This window comes from Vanellus vanellus (assembly GCF_965231255.1).
Source record: "Vanellus vanellus genome assembly, contig: HAP1_SCAFFOLD_147, whole genome shotgun sequence".
Lineage (NCBI taxonomy): Eukaryota > Metazoa > Chordata > Aves > Charadriiformes > Charadriidae > Vanellus > Vanellus vanellus.
Window position 1 is genome coordinate 211,448 of NW_028126926.1, and position 18,667 is coordinate 230,114.

At 52.3% G+C, this 18,667-nt stretch overlaps 2 protein-coding genes across 2 annotated transcripts in view; both read right to left on the bottom strand.

Moving 5' to 3' along the window:
• The window catches only part of LOC309685623 (olfactory receptor 14I1-like), a gene marked incomplete at both ends in the record, with an annotated part of 45,586 nt that extends 39,565 nt beyond the window's left edge, over positions 1-6,021 (bottom strand). The window contains one exon of the mRNA XM_082501361.1: positions 5,739-6,021. Coding sequence (XP_082357487.1) covers positions 5,739-6,021 — 283 coding nt within the window. The remainder of the gene's footprint in view (positions 1-5,738) is intronic.
• A 5,698-nt stretch (positions 6,022-11,719) lies between these two features.
• LOC309685624 (olfactory receptor 8A1-like) lies at positions 11,720-12,679 on the bottom strand (the record flags this gene model as incomplete). Its single annotated transcript, XM_082501362.1, has 1 exon — positions 11,720-12,679. One exon carries the CDS (start codon positions 12,677-12,679, stop codon positions 11,720-11,722), a length of 960 nt encoding a protein of 319 aa, XP_082357488.1.
• Between the last annotated feature and the right edge of the window lie 5,988 nt (positions 12,680-18,667).

Here is an 18,667-nt window from a genome sequence, read left to right on the forward strand (position 1 = left end):
CCTCTCCCCAAAATAAGCCAAAATCTGCTCCACTGATGACCGGCATCTGCAGTCTTCTATTCTCCTTTCTCCCTCTCCTCAGGAGATCATGCCCCACCATTTCAGGGTCACAACAGACCGTCTTCACATCCCTGAGCAGCTCTTGCTTGCTTGCAAGTATCAGATCTGGGTTTGCATGGCCCTTGTTGGCCCATCTGGCAGTTGTGTAAAGAAGCTGTCCCAAAACTGCCTGGACTGTTTGCATCCTGCGGTGTTGCCCTTCCAGAAAATGCCAGGTCATTAAAGTCCCCATGGAGGACCAGGCTTCTTCTACACCCAGAGACTTCTTTGGGGTGCTTAGAAAAGACTATGCCAACTGCCCCACCCTGACTGTGGCTTCCTTATCTCCCACCACAAAAGCCCCGTTACTGACACTTCCTCTGACCTCCACTCACAAGGGCTCACCCAATTTGTCACTTGCCCCATGAAGGAGCTCCATACATCCAAGCAATTTGTTCCCTTTGAGGGAACCCACCCCCGATCCTTCCAGCCTGTCTGTACTGAAAACTATGAACCCATCCATTGCAGCACCCCAAACTCTGTGACTTCTTCTACCACGCCTTGGCAGTTACTCCATCAGTGTCAAAAACCAGAGGCTCCAGCTTGTCCTGGCTGAGGGCGTCAGTGCCTGTAAGGGGTGTAGCACCTCAGGTGTAGCACCAGGCCAAGCTCTGACTGAGAGAAACCTTGGACCAAGCGTTCCAGACACCCTATTTGCAAAGGCTTTGCCTCAGAGAAGAGCCATGCCAAAAGGGATGGAAACCCAAAGTTGAAATGATTGGATGTCAAGAGAGTGAGCAAAGCCTGCCGTCCCCAAGGACAGAGAGAAACAGGGCTGGGAAGTGCAGCCCTGGCAAGATACAGGGGTGCTGTCAATGCTGTCTCTGTTGCTCCAGAAGGCCTTCAAGTGGACGTGGACGCCCTCTCCATGAACAACAAGGTGCTGCTGAGCAGCCCACTGTGAAAATTGTCGGTCTGTTCCTTGACTGTGTCTTCAAGGGGGTAGGTCAAATGTGGGAGAGAGAAAACCCACCATTCTGAGAGTGTAGGCCCATGTGTGATGTGCCTCGTGTTCCTGCACTGCCCTATGTCTACTGAATGGAGAAGGGACACACCTTGCCACGCTGTGGTGGGGGCAATCCGTGGCTGGCACAAAGGCACCGAACCTGTCTGCAGGGCCGTCTGGAGTGTTTGTCCCACACTCACTCGGAACGGGGATGGCTTTCCTGTGCGGTACCTGCCAGCCACATGTAGTGATGTGTGAGAGCCTTGGCATCTCGCAAAACTACAGGCTTCTGTTGGGACATCAAAGAGAGGAACTGCCCGGAATCTCATTAGGCAACGTGGGGATGAAAACCATCATCGTAGTCAATGAAGATCTAGTCAACCCAGCTGACGGAAAACAGACAAAGTGAGCTCTCCCTGTGGTACAGGACACCATTTGGGTAGATGTCACATAGGCTGCAAAGAAAACAGTAAATAGGGACAGGTGCAATTCTCTTCCACTGTCCTTGGACAACCTCTGGCACCTCAAATGTCACCAGGTGTTTCATCTGAACAGCCAGCTCCTACCCTACATCTTCATTCATTACCATGGCAGCGGAGACAAGGAGCTCATATGCAGGTGCCTATTTAATGCCCGCCTGAAGTGAGGCAAGAGGAGTGCCACCGCCTGTGGGTTTGTGACAGGCATGGGAGGGAGCTGAGTCCCCTTCCGGTGCTAGCAATAGAAACGCAGGATGAGATGCCTCCATTGACTCAGCTGAACCCTATCCCCCACCAAGAGTAAAGAAGGTCCCTGCCTGCCATTGTCTGCATGTCCTGCCCAATAATAAGACAAGAAAGTAGTCTGAGTATCCTGGACAGGTCTTCCAGAGCTGGCACATGCCGTGGCTGAGAGGAGCTGTCACGGTGTCTGTCTTGGCTCCTCTAGGGTGGAGAAGGAGGACATGCTGCAGAGCAGGGCTTCCCTGCTGCACCGTCAGAGGGAAAGGTCATGATGGCTGCCTTCTCCTGGGGATGGCTTCAGGGGTGGGAAGCTGCGGGTGCAGCTAGGGCTGGCCCGGGCTGTCCTTCACAACAGGGTCTGCGCACTCCAGGGAGCCCCCTGTGTGCCAGGGCAGGGACTTTGCCCCCTGCCAGGATCCCCACTCAGCCTGCCCACAGAGCTCCCCACGCTGCTGTGGGGAGAAGCTGTGAGTGGAAGAAGGGATCCCTGCAAGGGGAGAATCACAGACTCATGGAATGGTCAGAGTAGGAAGAGACTTGAAGATCAACTAGTTCCACCCCCCCTGTCCTTGGCAAGGGCACCTCCATCTAGATCAGGTTGCTTAAAGCCCTGTCCAACATGGCCTTGAACACTTCCAGGGATGGGGCCTCAACAACCGCTCCAGCCAGCCTCTTCCAGTGTCTCACCACCTAAGAGTTAAGAATTTCTTCCTAAGACCTAATCTAAATCTACGCACTTTCAGTGTAAAATGATTACTCCTTGTCCTATCGCTGCACTCCTTGATAAAGAGTCCCTCTCCAGCTTTCCTGTAGGCCCCGTTTAGGTACTGACAGACTGCTATAAGGTCCCCACAGAGCCTTCCTTCTCCAGGCTGAACAACCCCAACTCCCTCAGTCTGTCTTCACAGGAGAGGTGCTCCAGCCCTTGGTCATCTTTGTGGCCCTCCTATGCACATGCTCCAACAGGTCACAGAATCACAGAACATTAGGTTTGGAAAGGACCTCTGGAGATCATCTAGTCCAACCCCCTGCCCGAGCAAGGGCACCTACAGCAGTTGCACAGGATGGCATCCAGGTGGGTTTGGAATGTCTCCAGAGTGGGAGACTCCACCACCTCTCTGGGCAGCCTGTGCCAGTGCTCTGACACCCTCAAAGTAAACAAGGTCCTCCTCATGTTTAGATGGAACTCCCTAGCCTGCAAGATGGTGATCTAATCAGCATCATGGAGACCTGGTGGGATGGCTCCTATGACTGGAGTGCTGGAAAGGATAGATACAGGCTCTTCAGGAAGGACAGGCAGGGGAGGGACCAGCTGGAGTGTGTGGACTCTGCCTGCAGATGCATAAGGAGCCGACCGAGAACTTATGGGTAAAGATTTAAGGGAGGGCATGGAGAGGTGGCATTATAGGGGGGTTCTGCTACAGGCCCCTGACCAGGAAGAACAAGTGGATAAGACCCTCTATAGACAGATTGGAGCAGCCTCATGTTCACAAGCCGTGGTCCTCAGAGGGAACTTCAACCACTCCAATATCTGGTGGAAGGACAACACGCCTGTGCATAGGCAATCCCGGAAGTTCCTGGAACGCACTGATGATAACATCCTTCTCCAAGTGACAGAGGAGCCCACAAGGAGAGGTGCCATGCTGGACCATGTCCTCACCAACAAAAAGGGGCTGTTGAGGAATGTCATGGTCAAGGTCAGTGACCTTGAGATGGTGGAATTTAAGATCATTAAGGTGGTGAGGAGGGTGCACAGTAAGCTCACTACCCTGGACTTCAGGAGATAAACTTTGGCCTCTTTAGGGATCTGCTTGGTGGGACAAAGCGATACATCCCGGCAAAGAGGAAGTCAGGGAAAGACAGCAGGAGGCCTGCGTGGATGACCAAGACGCTCCTGGTCAATCTCAGATAAACAAAGGAAGCCTACAGAGGGTGGAAGCAAGGACAGGTATCCTGGGAGGAATTGTCTGAGAAGCCAAGTATCAGGTTAGGAAAGCTAAAGCCCAGGTAGAGGTGAATCTGCCCAGGGGCATGAGGGGCAACAAGAAAGCCTTCTATAGGTATGTGGGTGAAAAAAGAAAGACTAGGGAACACGTGGGCCCACTCGGGAAGGAACTGGGAGACCTGGTCACCCGGGACATGGAGAAGGCTGAGGTACTCAACGACTTCTTTGCCTCAGTCTTCCCTGTAAAGGGCTCTAACACTGCCATTGTCCTCTCCCAGCCACTTCCCAGCCCTCCCCAGCCCCTGCTCAGATCTGCCCACCTCCCCTGCCCTCTCCCCAGGACAGCCCAGCCCAGCAGCCCAGTCTGGGCTGGCCCCACAGCACTGCCCGCCGCAGGCTGATGCAGAGCTCTGGGCACTCACCGCACAGCCCCAGCTCCTCCCAAGGGCACAGCAGCTCCTGGGGGCAGACAAGGAGGTCAGCCTGACCATCAGCCCCGGGGCTCGTGCTGGCGCCGAGGAAACGAGGAAAGAGTCCAGTCACTCTTTGCCTCTCCGGAATTCAGATTCTGCGTGATCCCCAGCCCTGAATGAATTTGCCCCCTTCTCTCCCCAGTCAGCCCCACGCCCCAGGACAGCACAGCAGACCTGGCCCTGGGGTTCCCTCAGGCACCTCCTGTGTCTCCCCACTCTCCCCTCCCTGTGCCTGATGAGTCCCTGCTGACTCCCTCGGCACTGCAGCGTCCTTGTGCGTGGACACATTGATTCAGTGCTTTATATTAGTGGACTTCACCTTTGAGGGTGTTTCACCTTCGGAGTCTCCATCCGTTCCAGTCCAAGGGCAAGTGTTGAGACCCTAATCCCGCCTCTCTCCTCCCGCCTAAAAGATGCATTTCAGGAACGTCCAGTATATGCCATCAGTCCTGTCATACATGAAGAAGACTGAGGAGATAATGGGAGCTTATGGATCGTCTCCCCTTCTATTGGCTACTAAGAAGAACGCTTTTAAATCCAGAATATTTGGTGAAGTGGAAACCAATTGTACCATCAGCTTAGCTCCAGAAACATTGAAAACACAAGGAGAAGAGACTCATTAAAATATTGATTCCTTGAACATGTTCTTGGAAGGAACTTTGGAGGAACAGCCCATCCTTCAGGCACGGCACGTGGGAGATGCCCTTTTATTGAAGAGCTGTTGTCTGTCAGGCCACACCTGACTCAGTGTTGTGCAAGGGTCAGACACAGTAGGATCAAGCCTCAGGACAAGCAGCATAAACTCAGAAAATTATCTATAAGCAGGATTATCACGAGAGAAAAAAGCAGACTCACAGTCTAAGATAAGCCTTGGGCAATGTGCATGGAAGGGGCAGCAGGTTATTGTCAGCGAAACAGTGTCCATTGGGCCTGTTTCCGTACGGCATCCTTGAGCTCCTGGTTCCTCATGCTGTAGATGAAGGGGTTCATTGCTGGAGGCACCACCGAGTACAGAAATGACACAACCAGGTCCAGAGATGGGGAGGAGATGGAAGGGGGCTTCAGGTGGGCAAACACTCCAGTACTGATAAAGAGGGAGACCACGGCCAGGTGAGGGAGACACGTGGAAAAGGCTTTGTGCCGTCCCTGCTCAGAGGGGATCCTCAGCACCGCCCTCAAAATCTGCACATAGGACAGCACAATGAAAACAAAACACCCCAATGCTAAACAGGCACTAACTACAATCAGTCCAACTTCCCTGAGGTAGGAGTGTGAGCAGGAGAGCTTGAGGATGCGGGGAATTTCACAGAAGAACTGGTGCAGGGCATTGCCCTGGCAGAGGGGCAGTGAAAATGTATTGGCCGTGTGCAGCACAGCATTGAGGAACCCACTGGCCCAGGCAGCTGCTGCCATGCGGACACAAGCTCTGCTGCCCAGGAGGGTCCCGTAGTGCAGGGGTTGGCAGATGGCAACGTAGCGGTCATAGGCCATGACGGTGAGGAGAAAATACTCAGTTGAAATAAAAAAGAAAAAGAAAAATACCTGGACAGCACATTCTGCATAGGAGATGGCCCTGGTGTTCCAGAGGGAATTGCCCATGGTTTTGGGGAGAGTGGTGGAGATACAGCCCAGGTCCAGAACAGAGAGGTTGAGGAGGAAGAAGTACATGGGGGTGTGGAGGTGGTGGTCGCAGGCGATGGTGGTGATGATGAGGCCGTTTCCCAGGAGGGCAGCCAGGTAGATGCCCAGGAAGAGCCAGAAGGTCAAGAGCTGCAGCTCCCGTGTGTCTGCAAATGCCAGGAGGAGGAAGTGGGTGATGGAGCTGCCATTGGGCATTTTCTTCTTTTGGGCACAGGGACCTTTTCAAAATGTAAAGACAGTGACAAGTTAGGGTAGAATTCATAGAATCATAGAATGGTTTAGGTTGCAAGGGACCTTGAAGATCACTGAGTTGCAACCCCCTTGCCATGGGCAGGGACACCTCCAACCACACCAGGTTGCTCAAAGCTCCATCCAGCCTGGCCTCTAACACCTCCAGGGTTGGAGCTTCCGAACTTCTTTGGGACACCTATTCCAGTGCCTTAACACCATAAAAGTGAAAAATTTCTTCCTAATATAAATCTACCTTCTTCCAGTTGAAAGCCATTCCCCCTCAGCCTATGTCTACATGCCCTTGTAAAATGTCCTTCCCCAGCTCTCCTGTAGCCCCTTTAGTTACTGGAGGGCCACAATAAGTTCTCCCTGGTGCCTTCTCTTCTCCAGGCTGAGAAACTCTAACTCTCCCAGCCTGTCCTAATAGGAGAGGGCCTCCAGCCCTCTGATCATCTTTGTGGCCATCCTCTGGACCCACTCCAACAGGTCCATGCCCTTCTTTTGTTTGGGGCTCCAGAGCTGGAATTCTCTGAGTATATTCTATTCAATTTCTCATAAAACACCCCCAAAACACTTTTACCTTTCCAGGAAGACCTTTTGTGAGCTGAGATTGGTGCTGTCTGAGGGTGCCCCAGAGAACAGGAGGTTCTGTTGTTGGCTCTGCAGGACTCAGACCTGTCCTACAGCAAAAGGAAAATAGGAACTTGGGGTGATCTCAGATTAAATCCACTTTTGATAGCAAAGAGCTGTTCAGCATTGTGGCTCCCAATGCACCAGACTGCAGAGCAGAGCTGTGGGGATTTTGTTGTGTTCGTACTGTTTTAGTTGCCCCAACCCACCTTAGGAGTGTTTTTAAGACAGAAATCCTGCTGCGCCTTGTGGGTCCTGAGATACAAACGGGCTGTCATTGCAGGGGGTTGACTAGGTGACCCGTAAAGGCCCCTTCCAACCATACCATTCTAGGAGTCTACGATTCTGTGGCACTGGTGCGAGCAGAGGAATGCACCTTCCAAGTGCATCTCTCTAAAGCCCTCAGCCCCTCTAATCATACCTGAGGAAGACCTCAGCTCTGCCCTCCCAGCCAGGGACACAGAGGGCTCATTACAGCTGCCCACAGACAGCTGCCCAGCAGCGTTTCCATGGCTTTAGCACCACGATGTCTTCTCTGTGGGACTGCTAGATAACACAGAGATGCCGTGGGAGAACTGTGTCCTTCTGGAGGGCAGCCTGCAGCCCAGCAGGACCCCTCAAAGAAGGAATCACTTATCTTAAATTTGCTTATCCTGAAGGCACGATCAGGTCATTTCCAGCCGCATACACGTGATTCCCAGAGCGCCAAAGGCAGACAGGATGCAAGTTGGCTGCTTTTCCTCCATGGACATACGTGCACGAAAGTACGTGCAGTGTTGGTGTCTCAGCTGCGCTTCAATCCTTAGCCCCCCCCCCACCAGGGAGTGTAACAGTAAGAACAAGGGCAGATGGGAGAAGAGGGAATGCCAAAGTACCTCTGCCAGGGCAGGCAGGAGAGGGAGACACAGTCGGACACTTGAGCAAATCTCCTCTGTGGTGGTCAGGTTGCTGGAAAGGCAACTCATGACCAAACCCGCATGACACGAAGGGCAGAGGCTCTGCTGTGTGAGCGAGGGGACCAGGGGTTGCTCCAGGGAAGGCATCTGCACTGTCGGGGAGGGCAGGGAGATGCCTGTATCCCCCTTCCCACAGCATTTCTGGGAGCCCGGCTCTCTTCCTCCCTGCCCATGACTCTCTTATCTGGAGCTTGTCTTGGCCAGGACCTGTTTCTCTGTCCCCATATCTCCTCCCTCTTCATGCTCACAGACCCCATTCCGCCTGCTGCGTGCACAGCTCTGCCCTGCAGACCCCTCCTGGCATCAGGGCACTGCCCAGGGACATCTTCGTGTGCAGGGGTTAACGAGAACCTCAGACAAGTCCTATCAACAAATGGGGTCTCAGAGCCTTGTGCACGGTGGAGAAATCCGTTCCCATCTCTCCCTGCCCATCCAGCCGACCAAGAGGAGAAAACTCACAGCACAGACTTGTTCCCCTGCAGGTGAATAGTTCCTTGGCATCGTTTTTCAAAAGAACCCTCTGCAAATGTCCTTGGGGTGATCTGGAGCTGGGAGCAGTCCTCAACCCTGCAGTTCCCTTGCAAAAGCAGAAGTAATCTGCCTCACTGGCGGTCACTCCTTCCACCCACAGCTTCTCCACACAGCGCCATGGGAGCTCCCCGGGCAGGCTGAGAGCATACCCTAGCAGGCGGCAGAGCCCCTGCCCCGGCACACAGCCCCCGGGGGGCAGGGACCCTGCTGGCAAGGACAGCTCTGCCCACCCCTGCCTGCACACCCAGTGTCACCTCCTGCAGACGTCCCCAGGTGCAGGCAGCCATCATGCCCTGTGCCTCTGATGGTGGGGCAGGGAAGCCCTGCTCTGGAGCACGTCCTTCTCCTTTGCCCCAACCATGGAAGGTGCCAGCTGTAGATAGTGCCAGGAGCTGCAGCTGCACTGCCCCGCAGCCAGAGACTTACTGTGCCGAGGGCTGTGGAGATGCCTCCCCTGGTGAACACTCCGCTCTGCACTCGCTGCCTGCAGGAAGTGCCCTCAGCCCTCCTGCGCTGTGCAGAGGAGCTGCTCCTGGGCAGAGCTGTCTCTCTGCAGCGCTGCCCGCTTGCCAGGAGCTCCCTCCATCCCAGCAGCCCGGCCCAGCTCAGCAGCAGAGGACCAGCCCACGCTGGCACTGCCTCTGTCCGCTCTGGGCTCCCTGGAGGTGTCCCTGGGGCTCCAGGGGAACCGCCTGTGAAAAAGGCTGATGCAATCTCTGATGTTCCCTCCCTCAGGTGGGCAGAGACACTTACTTCCAGCAGTGTTATTTCTCCCAGCAGAAGAAGAGCTGGCCATGAGTACCTCCTCTTCTTGTCCCATCAGTAGCACACATGGGGTCTTGGACTCTTGGTACCAGGATTCCTTATGGCAAGTCACCGCTTGCCTGGTGCCACAGCTGGGGGGCTTCAGCCCAAATGTGCAACAATGATCTCAGCCAGTGTCTGAAGGAACTGGGCTTTTTTAGCCTGGGGAAAAGCAGGCTGAGGGGAGACCTTATTGCTCTCTACAACTACCTGAAAGGCGGTTGTAGAGAGGTGGGGCTTGGTCTCTTCTACTAAGTAACAAGCGATAGGACAAGAGGAATTGGGCTCAAGTTGCACCGGGGGAGGTTTACATTAGACATTAGGAAAAACGTCTTGACTGAGAGGGTTATCAAGCATCGGACCAGGCTACCCGGGAAGGGGTTGAGTCACCATCCCTGGAGGTATTGAAAAGACATGTTGGGGTGGTGCTGAGGGACATGGTTTAGTGGTGGACTTGGTTAACAGTTGGAGTCGATGATCCTAAAGGTCCCTTCCAACCTAAACGATTCCATGATTTTATGATTCTATGATTCCATGATTCTATGATTCCATGATTCTATTCTACATAAATTCTGAGAGCCAAGTTACAAAGAAAGGGAAAAATAGGTGAAGCTGTATTTTCCAGACTCACTAATTCTCTGTCAGTAAAGAGAAGGTCCCACAGCCTGTGGGAAGTTTTCATTAGTTGGCCCTATGGGAAGTTTTGTTTCTTGGGTCTCTTGGCTCGAGCCTGCTGCGTTCCTATTTCCAGCAAGGGCAAAAGTTCCCGTTCAGGTATCAAACTTTTGCCCATCCTGCCCGGAGAGCCAGGACAGTTGTGTCACACAACATTCAGTGTCAGAGTGAAGATGGAAAAGAAGTGTGAATTGAAATGATTTGTCCTCCAATGGAAACTCAAATCCTGAGCTGGCTGGACCACATTGGCTGCAGTTAGACATAAGTTACCTGAGACAAATGTGAGTTCAGACCTGTTTGGCAGAGTTTCTCACAGCCCTCACTGAGGAGAGCAGGGTGTTGCGAGAGGGGAGCGAGTATCTGTTCGCCAAATCCCCAGGTAGTGCCCAAACCATCTTGCCTTTGACCTCTGGCATCTCATGCCTTGAGATGCAAGAAATGCGGGGCCTTCTGTCAGTAATCCTCCAACAATCCTTCAGGCGGTTGTGTGAGTTCCCTATCAGTATCTAAAAAAAGTAACACCCTCCCCCAAAACTAAACAAGCAAAAGCCCCACCAATCACAAAAAAAACAATCCAAAGTCACCCACAAACATTAATCTGCCTAAATCTAAATGCAGCAGTTTGCATCTTGGACAGCCGCTCTGGGCAGTGCCAGTGAAATCAGTATTTGCAGCGTGAGCCGTGATACCCCATCCTCAAGAACAAATCCAAAGCAGTTCAGAGGAAGGGTGGTCTTTCAAAAGGCACTGTGTGTGTCCCCAGGTGGCATGGACACTGCTGATTCCCCACTCCAGAGCGGCAGAGGCTGGAGCCCTTTTGCAGGATGGACTTCTTGCCAGGAAGCCACAGCTATGGGGTTGTCTCACCTGGTTCTTACTGTCCCTTAGCTCAGCATCCATTTCCGTGTATTTCACTCTTTTCTATGTCTACTCTTTCTATATGTCGGAATGACAGAAAAGCAAACATTTCCTAAAAGTTTGTCATAATGTCCTTGCTATAGACAAGAAGCCCATCAACCCTGGAGGCAGCCAAGAACATTGCCATGAGCATCAAGAAGATCCAAGAAGCTCAAGGCCTCTTCTGAAGGGCAGCAAATTCTTGCAACTGTGATTTGAGCCTGGAAGTGGGAAGGAATTTTCGTCTGTGCTTGGAGGAGGAATAAGTGTGTTGTGGCAGTATGTCAGGGCCGAAGGCCCTTGCGCAAATCAGGGATGATGGAGACATTTCCATCTTGTGTGCATGCCTCAGGGCAGGAAATGGGGCACGCCCGCTGCTGGGGGTGTGTGTACTCAGTCATGCCTCATGACCTGACCTTGTTCTCTCATGCAAGAAAGAAGAAAACAGGAGGACTGAATTTGCCATACCTCAGTCAGCCAGTGGGAAACAAAAAAGTAAAGACATTGGGAGAGGAGGGTCGGAGAGGGGGAGACAGATTAGGAGGAGGAAAGAAGGGGGAAAGTGATGATTGCTGTGTTAAAACATCGGGAAGCCAAGACCCAGCTTGTTTGCCTGTCTTCTGAAGATGGATCTTGGTTTTTCTTTTCGGGGGGGTGACCCTGTCAGACTAGCTTTCACAGTTGTCCTCTGCTAGGAAGCCCAGAGAACACGAGGGCTGGCATGCATCTACTGGAATTTAGACGTGTCCACTAGCGGGGCTTGATTCAGCTGCCCACTTCTCACTGCCAATAGGGAGGTGCCCTGAGGAGTCCCAGGCATGCAAGAATGGCAGCCCTCAGCTTGGCTGGGTAACGGAAGAGGAAACAGCATGTTTAGCGTAAGTTTTCTCCCACTCCTGGGCAGGTGTGGCATTTCACAGCTCCCACCTGCAGGATCACAATCGTGTTTACTTTAAAGAAGGAAGCAAGCCAGGGAAGATTTGACACTCTTCAACACCAGACCTGTATTTCTTTAAGACACAAATTCCCCTCTCCCACTTCTCATTCCACAACCAGTCCACAGATTCTGCACTTCTAAATATATACCCGGTACACAAAATATGCACTTACGAATTGTCCATGCTTGGTCAAAGGAGACCCACAACCTGTGCCTTCCTGGTGGATCTCAACTAGTACGAGCTCTTGACGCAGGCCACAGTTTTTCTGAGTGCATTTCCTAGAGCCCCCTTGACCTCCCTGTTCCGCAGGCTGTAGAGGAGAGGATTGACCATGGGCGTGAGGATGGTGTAGAAAAAGGAGAGCACTTGATTGAGCTGCCTCAGTGAGGCTGTCCTGGGTATCATATAGACAACGACGAGGGTGCCATAGAAAACAGTGACCACCATGAGGTGAGAGGAGCAGGTGGAGAAGGCCTTCTGCCTCCCCATGGTGGTCGGGATCCTCAGGATCGCAGCTATGATGCAGATGTAGGATACCAAAGTGACTACAAACGGGACGACTACATCCAGAAAACAGATTATGAAAGTCACCAGTCTAAGCACGGTGGTGTCACTGCAGGCGAGCTCTAGCAATGGGGCAAAATCACAGAAGAAGTGATCAATTGCATTGGGACCACAGAAGTGTAACTTGGAAAATTGTCCAGTGACTATGGTAGACATCAGTAATCCTGCTAGCCAGGACCCAGCCGCCAGCTGGAGACAGAGCTTCCAGTTCATGAGGCTTGCATAGAGCAGGGGTTGACATATGGCCAAGTACCGATCATAGGACATGGTGGCCAGCAGATAGCACTCAGCACCTGCAAAACAGCCAAAGAAAAAGAACTGCGTCATGCAGCCTTGAGCAGAAATGGTTCTGTCCCTGGTTAGGAAGCTGGCCAGCAGCCTGGGCAGGATAGTGGAGGTATAGCAGATTTCTACACTGGATAAATTCCCCAGGAAGAAGTACATGGGAGTGTGAAGATGCCGATGTGCCACCACCAGCACAACAACGAGGATGTTGCCGAACATGGTCACCATGTAGATCATGAGAGAGAGGATGAAGAGAGGCACCTGAAGCTTGGGGACGTTACTCAGTCCCAGCAGGAGGAACACCACTGGTGAGGTCTGGTTGTCCCATTCTTCTTTCTCCATGAGGTGCTGTAGGACCTTCTTTTCCCCATGAGGCAGGAAGGGAACCTGGGGAAGGGCATGTGTTTCTGTGTTTTTTGTGAAAATGAACTGGGAAGAAGTCACTGCCAGAGACAACATGGAGGTTTTCCCCCATTTGACTGAATTCCGACTTGGTTTAGGGGCACTATTCCTGGCGAAAGGGCAAGAAAAGGTTCTTTGAGAGGGCCAAACTGCTCTTCTTTGAAGAATCTCCTTTGATTAGAGAGGTGAGTTGCCGCATCAAGGTGCCTATTTCTGTGGAATGAAAGAGAACGTTCATTTGATCACATTAGATGATGATGCGTGAAGTTATTGCCAGGACTAGCCAGCATAGGTTTAGCCAAATCCTGCTTTCAAGCAACAGAAAGATGGGCCAGGGAGGAAAACTCCATCATGCAAAAAAGCCTTTAGGGGAATACATCACTGACCTCAGCATTGCCACCTGAGTGCTCAGGGCTCCCTGTTCAGCACTGCAATGAAGACACAAGAGTGTCCTGGGGGTGAGTGGGGGCTGAGGCGGTGCAGGATCCTCATGAAGCACAGGTTTCCAGTAAATGCCTGATACACACCTGGTTGCCTGCCCAGGGAACGCCTGTGGCTGAAAGAGAAAGCCCACACCACCTCTCTGGGCTTCCATAACACTCAGGTCAGACAAAACACTGTCCCTGATGATGCTCTGCCTCAAACTTCACACATTTGACAGAGAGTTGGAGATGGCCAAGGCAGGCACCTGGAGAGCCCAGAGAGTTCCTGGGACGGAGGAGCCCTTTGACTCAGTGAGTCAGTGCACCTACACTGGGATGCATTGTTCCAGAAGGTGCTTCCATGGGGAGAGTGCCCCAGAGTCAGTGCTCTCAGTAAATCACACCCCATGTGGATGGCTGAGAGACAGCTGTGAGAGAGCTGAGGCATTGAGGTGAAGCCCTAAGACACAAGCAAGATGGAGAAAGAGACAGAGAGAGATTAAGAGTTGAGACATTAAAGGACGTGTGTTGGCACGCTGGCCCCATACCCTCCTCTCCAACCTCTTCATGTCCACGGAGGTGTCCGAGTGCCCATCAGCTGATGCCCCGCAGCTCTGTCTCTGCACTGACAACCACGCTGCCTGTATCTGTTCAGTGGTGTCAAGGACCCAGGGAGGGTATCCAGAGGAAAGAGTGAGCTGGAATAAGAAGACGTGCAGGACAGGGCTGTACCAAGACACATGGTCCCACTTCCTAGTGGCCGCTGTGCAAAGAGCCACTGGCACACTAATGACACGCGCCTCAGCAAACCCAGCACCTACCTGTAGTCCCCAGCAGGATGTCACAGCCCTTCCTCTGAGGGGAATGGAGCATGAAAGGCAAGGTCTGGGGGCTATCTCCTGCCTCTTCCCCATTCCACCCTCCCCTTTCCAATTCTGCCTGCAGACCCTGACCCATGGCTTAGTCACTGCTCTGTCCTTGCACTCACCTGTCACCATCTCCTTCTGAGAGTCTTCAGCAGCACCTGAATATCCCCTTCTCTGCAGTGCCTCCCGGGTTTATAGAAGAGGCTCCTGAAGGTTCCTGCTGCAGCTCAACTCTCTGTGTCACAGCAAGTGAGCCCTGTGCAAGTGAAGCCCTGGGGGGATGAAAGCCCTGAGCTGCCCTCCCTTGGACCTCTGTGCTCTTCGGAGGCGGGGAAACAAGCCAGGGAATGAGCCGTGATCTCTTCCAGCTCACGGAGCAGAACTATAATGAGATGCTCCTCACAGCTTCTCCTTCTAGACTCCACGAATGGTTGTTGGGGAGGAAGGAGTGATTTCCTCCAAGCTGAGGAGACTGGGAATGTGGGACAGGATAAGTCCCCCACAGGGGTGCCAGGCTCTGCCCATTAAGGAGAGGGGAAACCCAAACCTTCCCCAGAGGCCAAGACCTTTATTTGCTGTTCAATATATTCATCGATGATCTGGATGAAGGGATAGAGTGTACCATCAGCAAGTTTGCTGATGACACTAAACCGGGAGGAGTCGCTGACACGCCAGAAGGCTGTGCTGCTTTACAGCGTGACCTGGACAGGCTGGAGAGTTGGGCAGGGAGGAACCTAATGAAATTCAACAAGGGTAAATTTAGGGTACTGCATCTGGGGAGGAATAACCCCACGCATCAGTAGAGGTTGGGGGCTGACCTCCTGGAGAGCAGCTGTGTGGAAAGGGACCTGGGAGTCCTGGTGGACAACAGAATGACTTTGAGCCAGCAATGTGCCCTGGCAGCCAAGAGGGCCAATGGCATCCTGGGGTGCATCAAGCAGAGTGTGGCCAGAAGGTCGAGGGAGGTCGTCCTCCCCCTCTACTCTGCCCTGGTGAGGCCGCATCCGGAGTACTGCGTCCAGTTCTGGGCTCCCCAGTTCAAGAAGGACAGGGAACTGCTGGAGAGGGTCCAGCAAAGGGCTACGAAGATGATTAGGGGATTAGAACATCTTTCATATGAGGAAAGGCTGAGGAACTTGGGTTTCTTTAGTCTAGAGAAAAGAAGACTGAGAGGGGATCTTATTAATGCTTTCAAATACTTAAAGGGAGGATGCCAGAGGGATGGGAGGAGTCTTTTTTCAGTGGTGCCCATTGATAGAACAAGGGGTAATGGGCACAAGCTTGAACATAGGAAGTTCCATCTTAACATGAGGAGGAACTTCTTCACTTTGAGGGTAGTGGAGCACTGGAACAGGCTGCCCAGAGAGGTTGTGGAGTCTCCCACTCTGGAGACATTCAAAACCCGCCTGGACGCTGTCCTGTGCAACCTGTTTTAGGTGACCCTGCTCTGGCAGGGGGGTTGGACTAGATGATCTCCAGAGGTCCCTTCCAACCTTGACTATTCCGTGATTCTGTGATTCTGTGCTGGGGGCTAAAGTGAGCTCAGCTGCTGATCTAGAGTGACAGTTAGGACTCCACCCTCCTAGAGGAATGGTGCACAGGGTTCTGCTTGGCTCCAGCTTTAGGTTAAGGGAGCTGACTTAGGTTAAGCTCTGCTGACTTGCTCCTCATGACAGGTGGACCCCTCAGGTCTCTCCTCTGAGTGCAAAGGGAGAGAAGGACCCTGGGACATCATTTAGGGTAGCAACTGCACAGAGCATTGTCTCCAGTGGAGTCAGACTTGGTGGTCAGGGCTGTGTCCCAGTAGGGTCTTGAAAACTTCAAAGAGTAGACATTCCATAGCCTGCCTGGACTACTTGTTCCAATGTCTGTCTGTCTGATGTTCTTCCTGTTCCAGGTCAGAATCTCCCCTTTCAGGTTATAGAATCATAGACTCCTAGGATGGTTAGAGTTGGAAGGGACCTTAAAAATCATCTTGTTCCAACCCCCTGTCATGGGCACCTTCCACCAGTCCAGGTTGCTCAAAGCCCCATCCAGCCTGGCCTTGAACACTTCAAGGGATGGAACAGCCACGGCTTCTCTGGGCAACCTGTGCCAGTGTCTCACCACCCTCAGAGCGAAGAATTTCTTTTCCCATATCCAATCTAAATCTCCCCTTTTCCAGTTTGAAGCCATTCCCCCTCGTCCTATCACTACATGCCCTTGTAAAAAGTCCCTCTCCAGCTTTCTTGTAGGCCCCCTTTAAGTACTGAAAGGCCACTGTAAGGTCTCCCTGGAGCCTTCTCTTCTGCAGACTGAAAAACCCCAACTCTCTCAGCCTCTCTTCATAAGAGAGGTCTCCATCCACTTGCATCATAAGAATGAAACCATGTAGTTACCAAGGCTAATGGTTTCTTCAAAAGCAGAGTCCTTTTGTAACTGTAAGGTTGTAGCCGTTCCTGGTGGGGGTCTCTGCAGATCCATCTCTGATCACACATGAAGCCTTGCTCCAGATGTGCCCCAGCTGTTGGTGGCTTTCGATGTGTGTGAGGCCAGAGCGGGGGGACGAGGGGCCCATGAGCAGCCCTCCCTCGGCAGATCCCACCACCCTTCAGGCACACTAGCTGAAGGGGGGTTTAGCAGGTGGGTGGGACAAGACAATCTCCGGAGACCCCCTCCAAAACCCTACCGGTGTGATCCTGGGATTCTGTGAGTGATCTGGTTTGAGCCAGTGCACCTGAAGGAATTTTTTCCTGGATGAAATTTACGTTCACTCTTGGCTCTAGTTAAGGTCTGACCCATGCTTTAACTCCAGATGAGCTTTTCTGTCAAAAACAAGAGCATTTTACCTTTCCCACTTGGGTTCTGATAGTGACTCGCAGACACCCTGGCCACCTTTTTCCTCTACAAGACAGCTTGCTTCCAGACACTGCTCCCCTGACTGAAGGGAGCTGAGGGTCCTCACTGGTGCCTACCTGAGGCTGGTGGCAGCTGAAGAAGCGTGTCCTGATCAAACGGTGCAGGTACAGCCTGGAGAGTCAGGCCCGGCAAGGAGTCAGAGCCCATTTTGCCAAGTTGTACCATGCTGTTCCTCCAGGAGTTCCTCAGCTCTTGCAACGTTGAGGTCTATGGTCAGCAGGGTCCCGTGAGCCTTGTGCAGAGGGCAGGAGAGAGCCAGTCAGCCTTCTCCAGCCCATGAGTCTCTCTAGGAGAAGACCCAGGTCTGCCTTAGGCACTGGTTCTATCCAGCTGCTGGACCCTGGTCTTCATGGTCTCCTCATTGCCTGCACCCGGGCATTGGAGTCCTACAGGCCCTGCTGCAGTTGCTGGAAGACAGACCTCGTATCCTCCTCACCGGTGATTCCAGCTTGAAGTTCACTGCCATTCACACATGCCCACTAAGAACAGAGGATGCGCCCGCACAGAAGGTAGTTGGAAATCGGCTCCAATGAGAACACGGGACACAGGCTACTGCAGGGCTCCATCAGAGAAGCCTGCTGACTAGAAACCTGTTTCCACTCACACGGTCCCTTTTTCCCCCTTTGCTCTGTTTTCCTATTTTGTTGCCAAACCACTTTCCTGCTGGTTCTGTTTTCCTTTACACTCAAAAGGAGTTTTCCAGGGCTACACACAACAGGGACTTATGCGAGAGTCCCGATTTCAGTATGTATATAGCAACACACGGATTATGGTGCTGTAGGCATCCTAGTCAAGGGAAGGCTTAAAGGGAAATTGCAAGGAGACTTTTGCAATGGCTGCGTTGGTCTGTAGAAGAGATGCTTCTGAAATGATCATAGAATCATAGAGTGATTGAGGTTGGAAAAAGCCTTTTAGATCATCGAGTCCAACTGTTAACCTAACACTGCCAAGTCCAGCAGTTAATTTTGAAGGTGACTCATTTTGGCTCATTTTGGAGCTGGTTAATTTTGAAGGGGGTGACTCAACTCAGTCCTTTGGTTCCATGTCAATCCCCTCTCTCAGACCAGTGTCTCCTCTTGTCGATGTAGATGATGAGTTGGGAGGGTCCCTGGACCACCCAGGGGATTAATGACTGAAGAGCTCTGGCTGCACACTTGCACAGGCTTGATGCCCAGCTACACCACCATGAGAAATGTAACAGAATTCATACAGCTTTTGCCAGAAATATCAGTTCCTAGCTGGCAGTCCAGAATACCCATGCAAACCAGCAAGGCTGGAGAGGCATTTCCTGAGTCTGAAGACAAGTGGGCTGGATCAATATTTGTTTCATGCCACTGGGTAAAAACACAGAGAAAAGCAGAATCCTTACAGAGGGCAGTTCTGGTGTCCCATTTCAAGAAGGAAGAGGAAGCCCAAGAAAAGGGAAGGAAGGGTCAAAAACACAACAAGGTTTTAGTTACCCTTGTCATGCATTCAACTGACTGGGTACTGAAATTGATCCTCACAACCGTACCACATCTTTCCTGAAGACCTTTCCAGTCATTCCAGAGTGGAAAGTCCTCCTTTTCACACCGCTGCTGGTGTTTTATCTGCTCACTGTCACGGGGAATGCAGTCACCATTGCCGTCATTTGACTCTGCCGCTAGTACCACACCCCCATGGATCCCTTCCTCAGCACCTTGTCCTTCTTGGCCATTTGGTTCACTTTGGTCATTCCCCTAACATGTTTGGCAGTCTCTGTG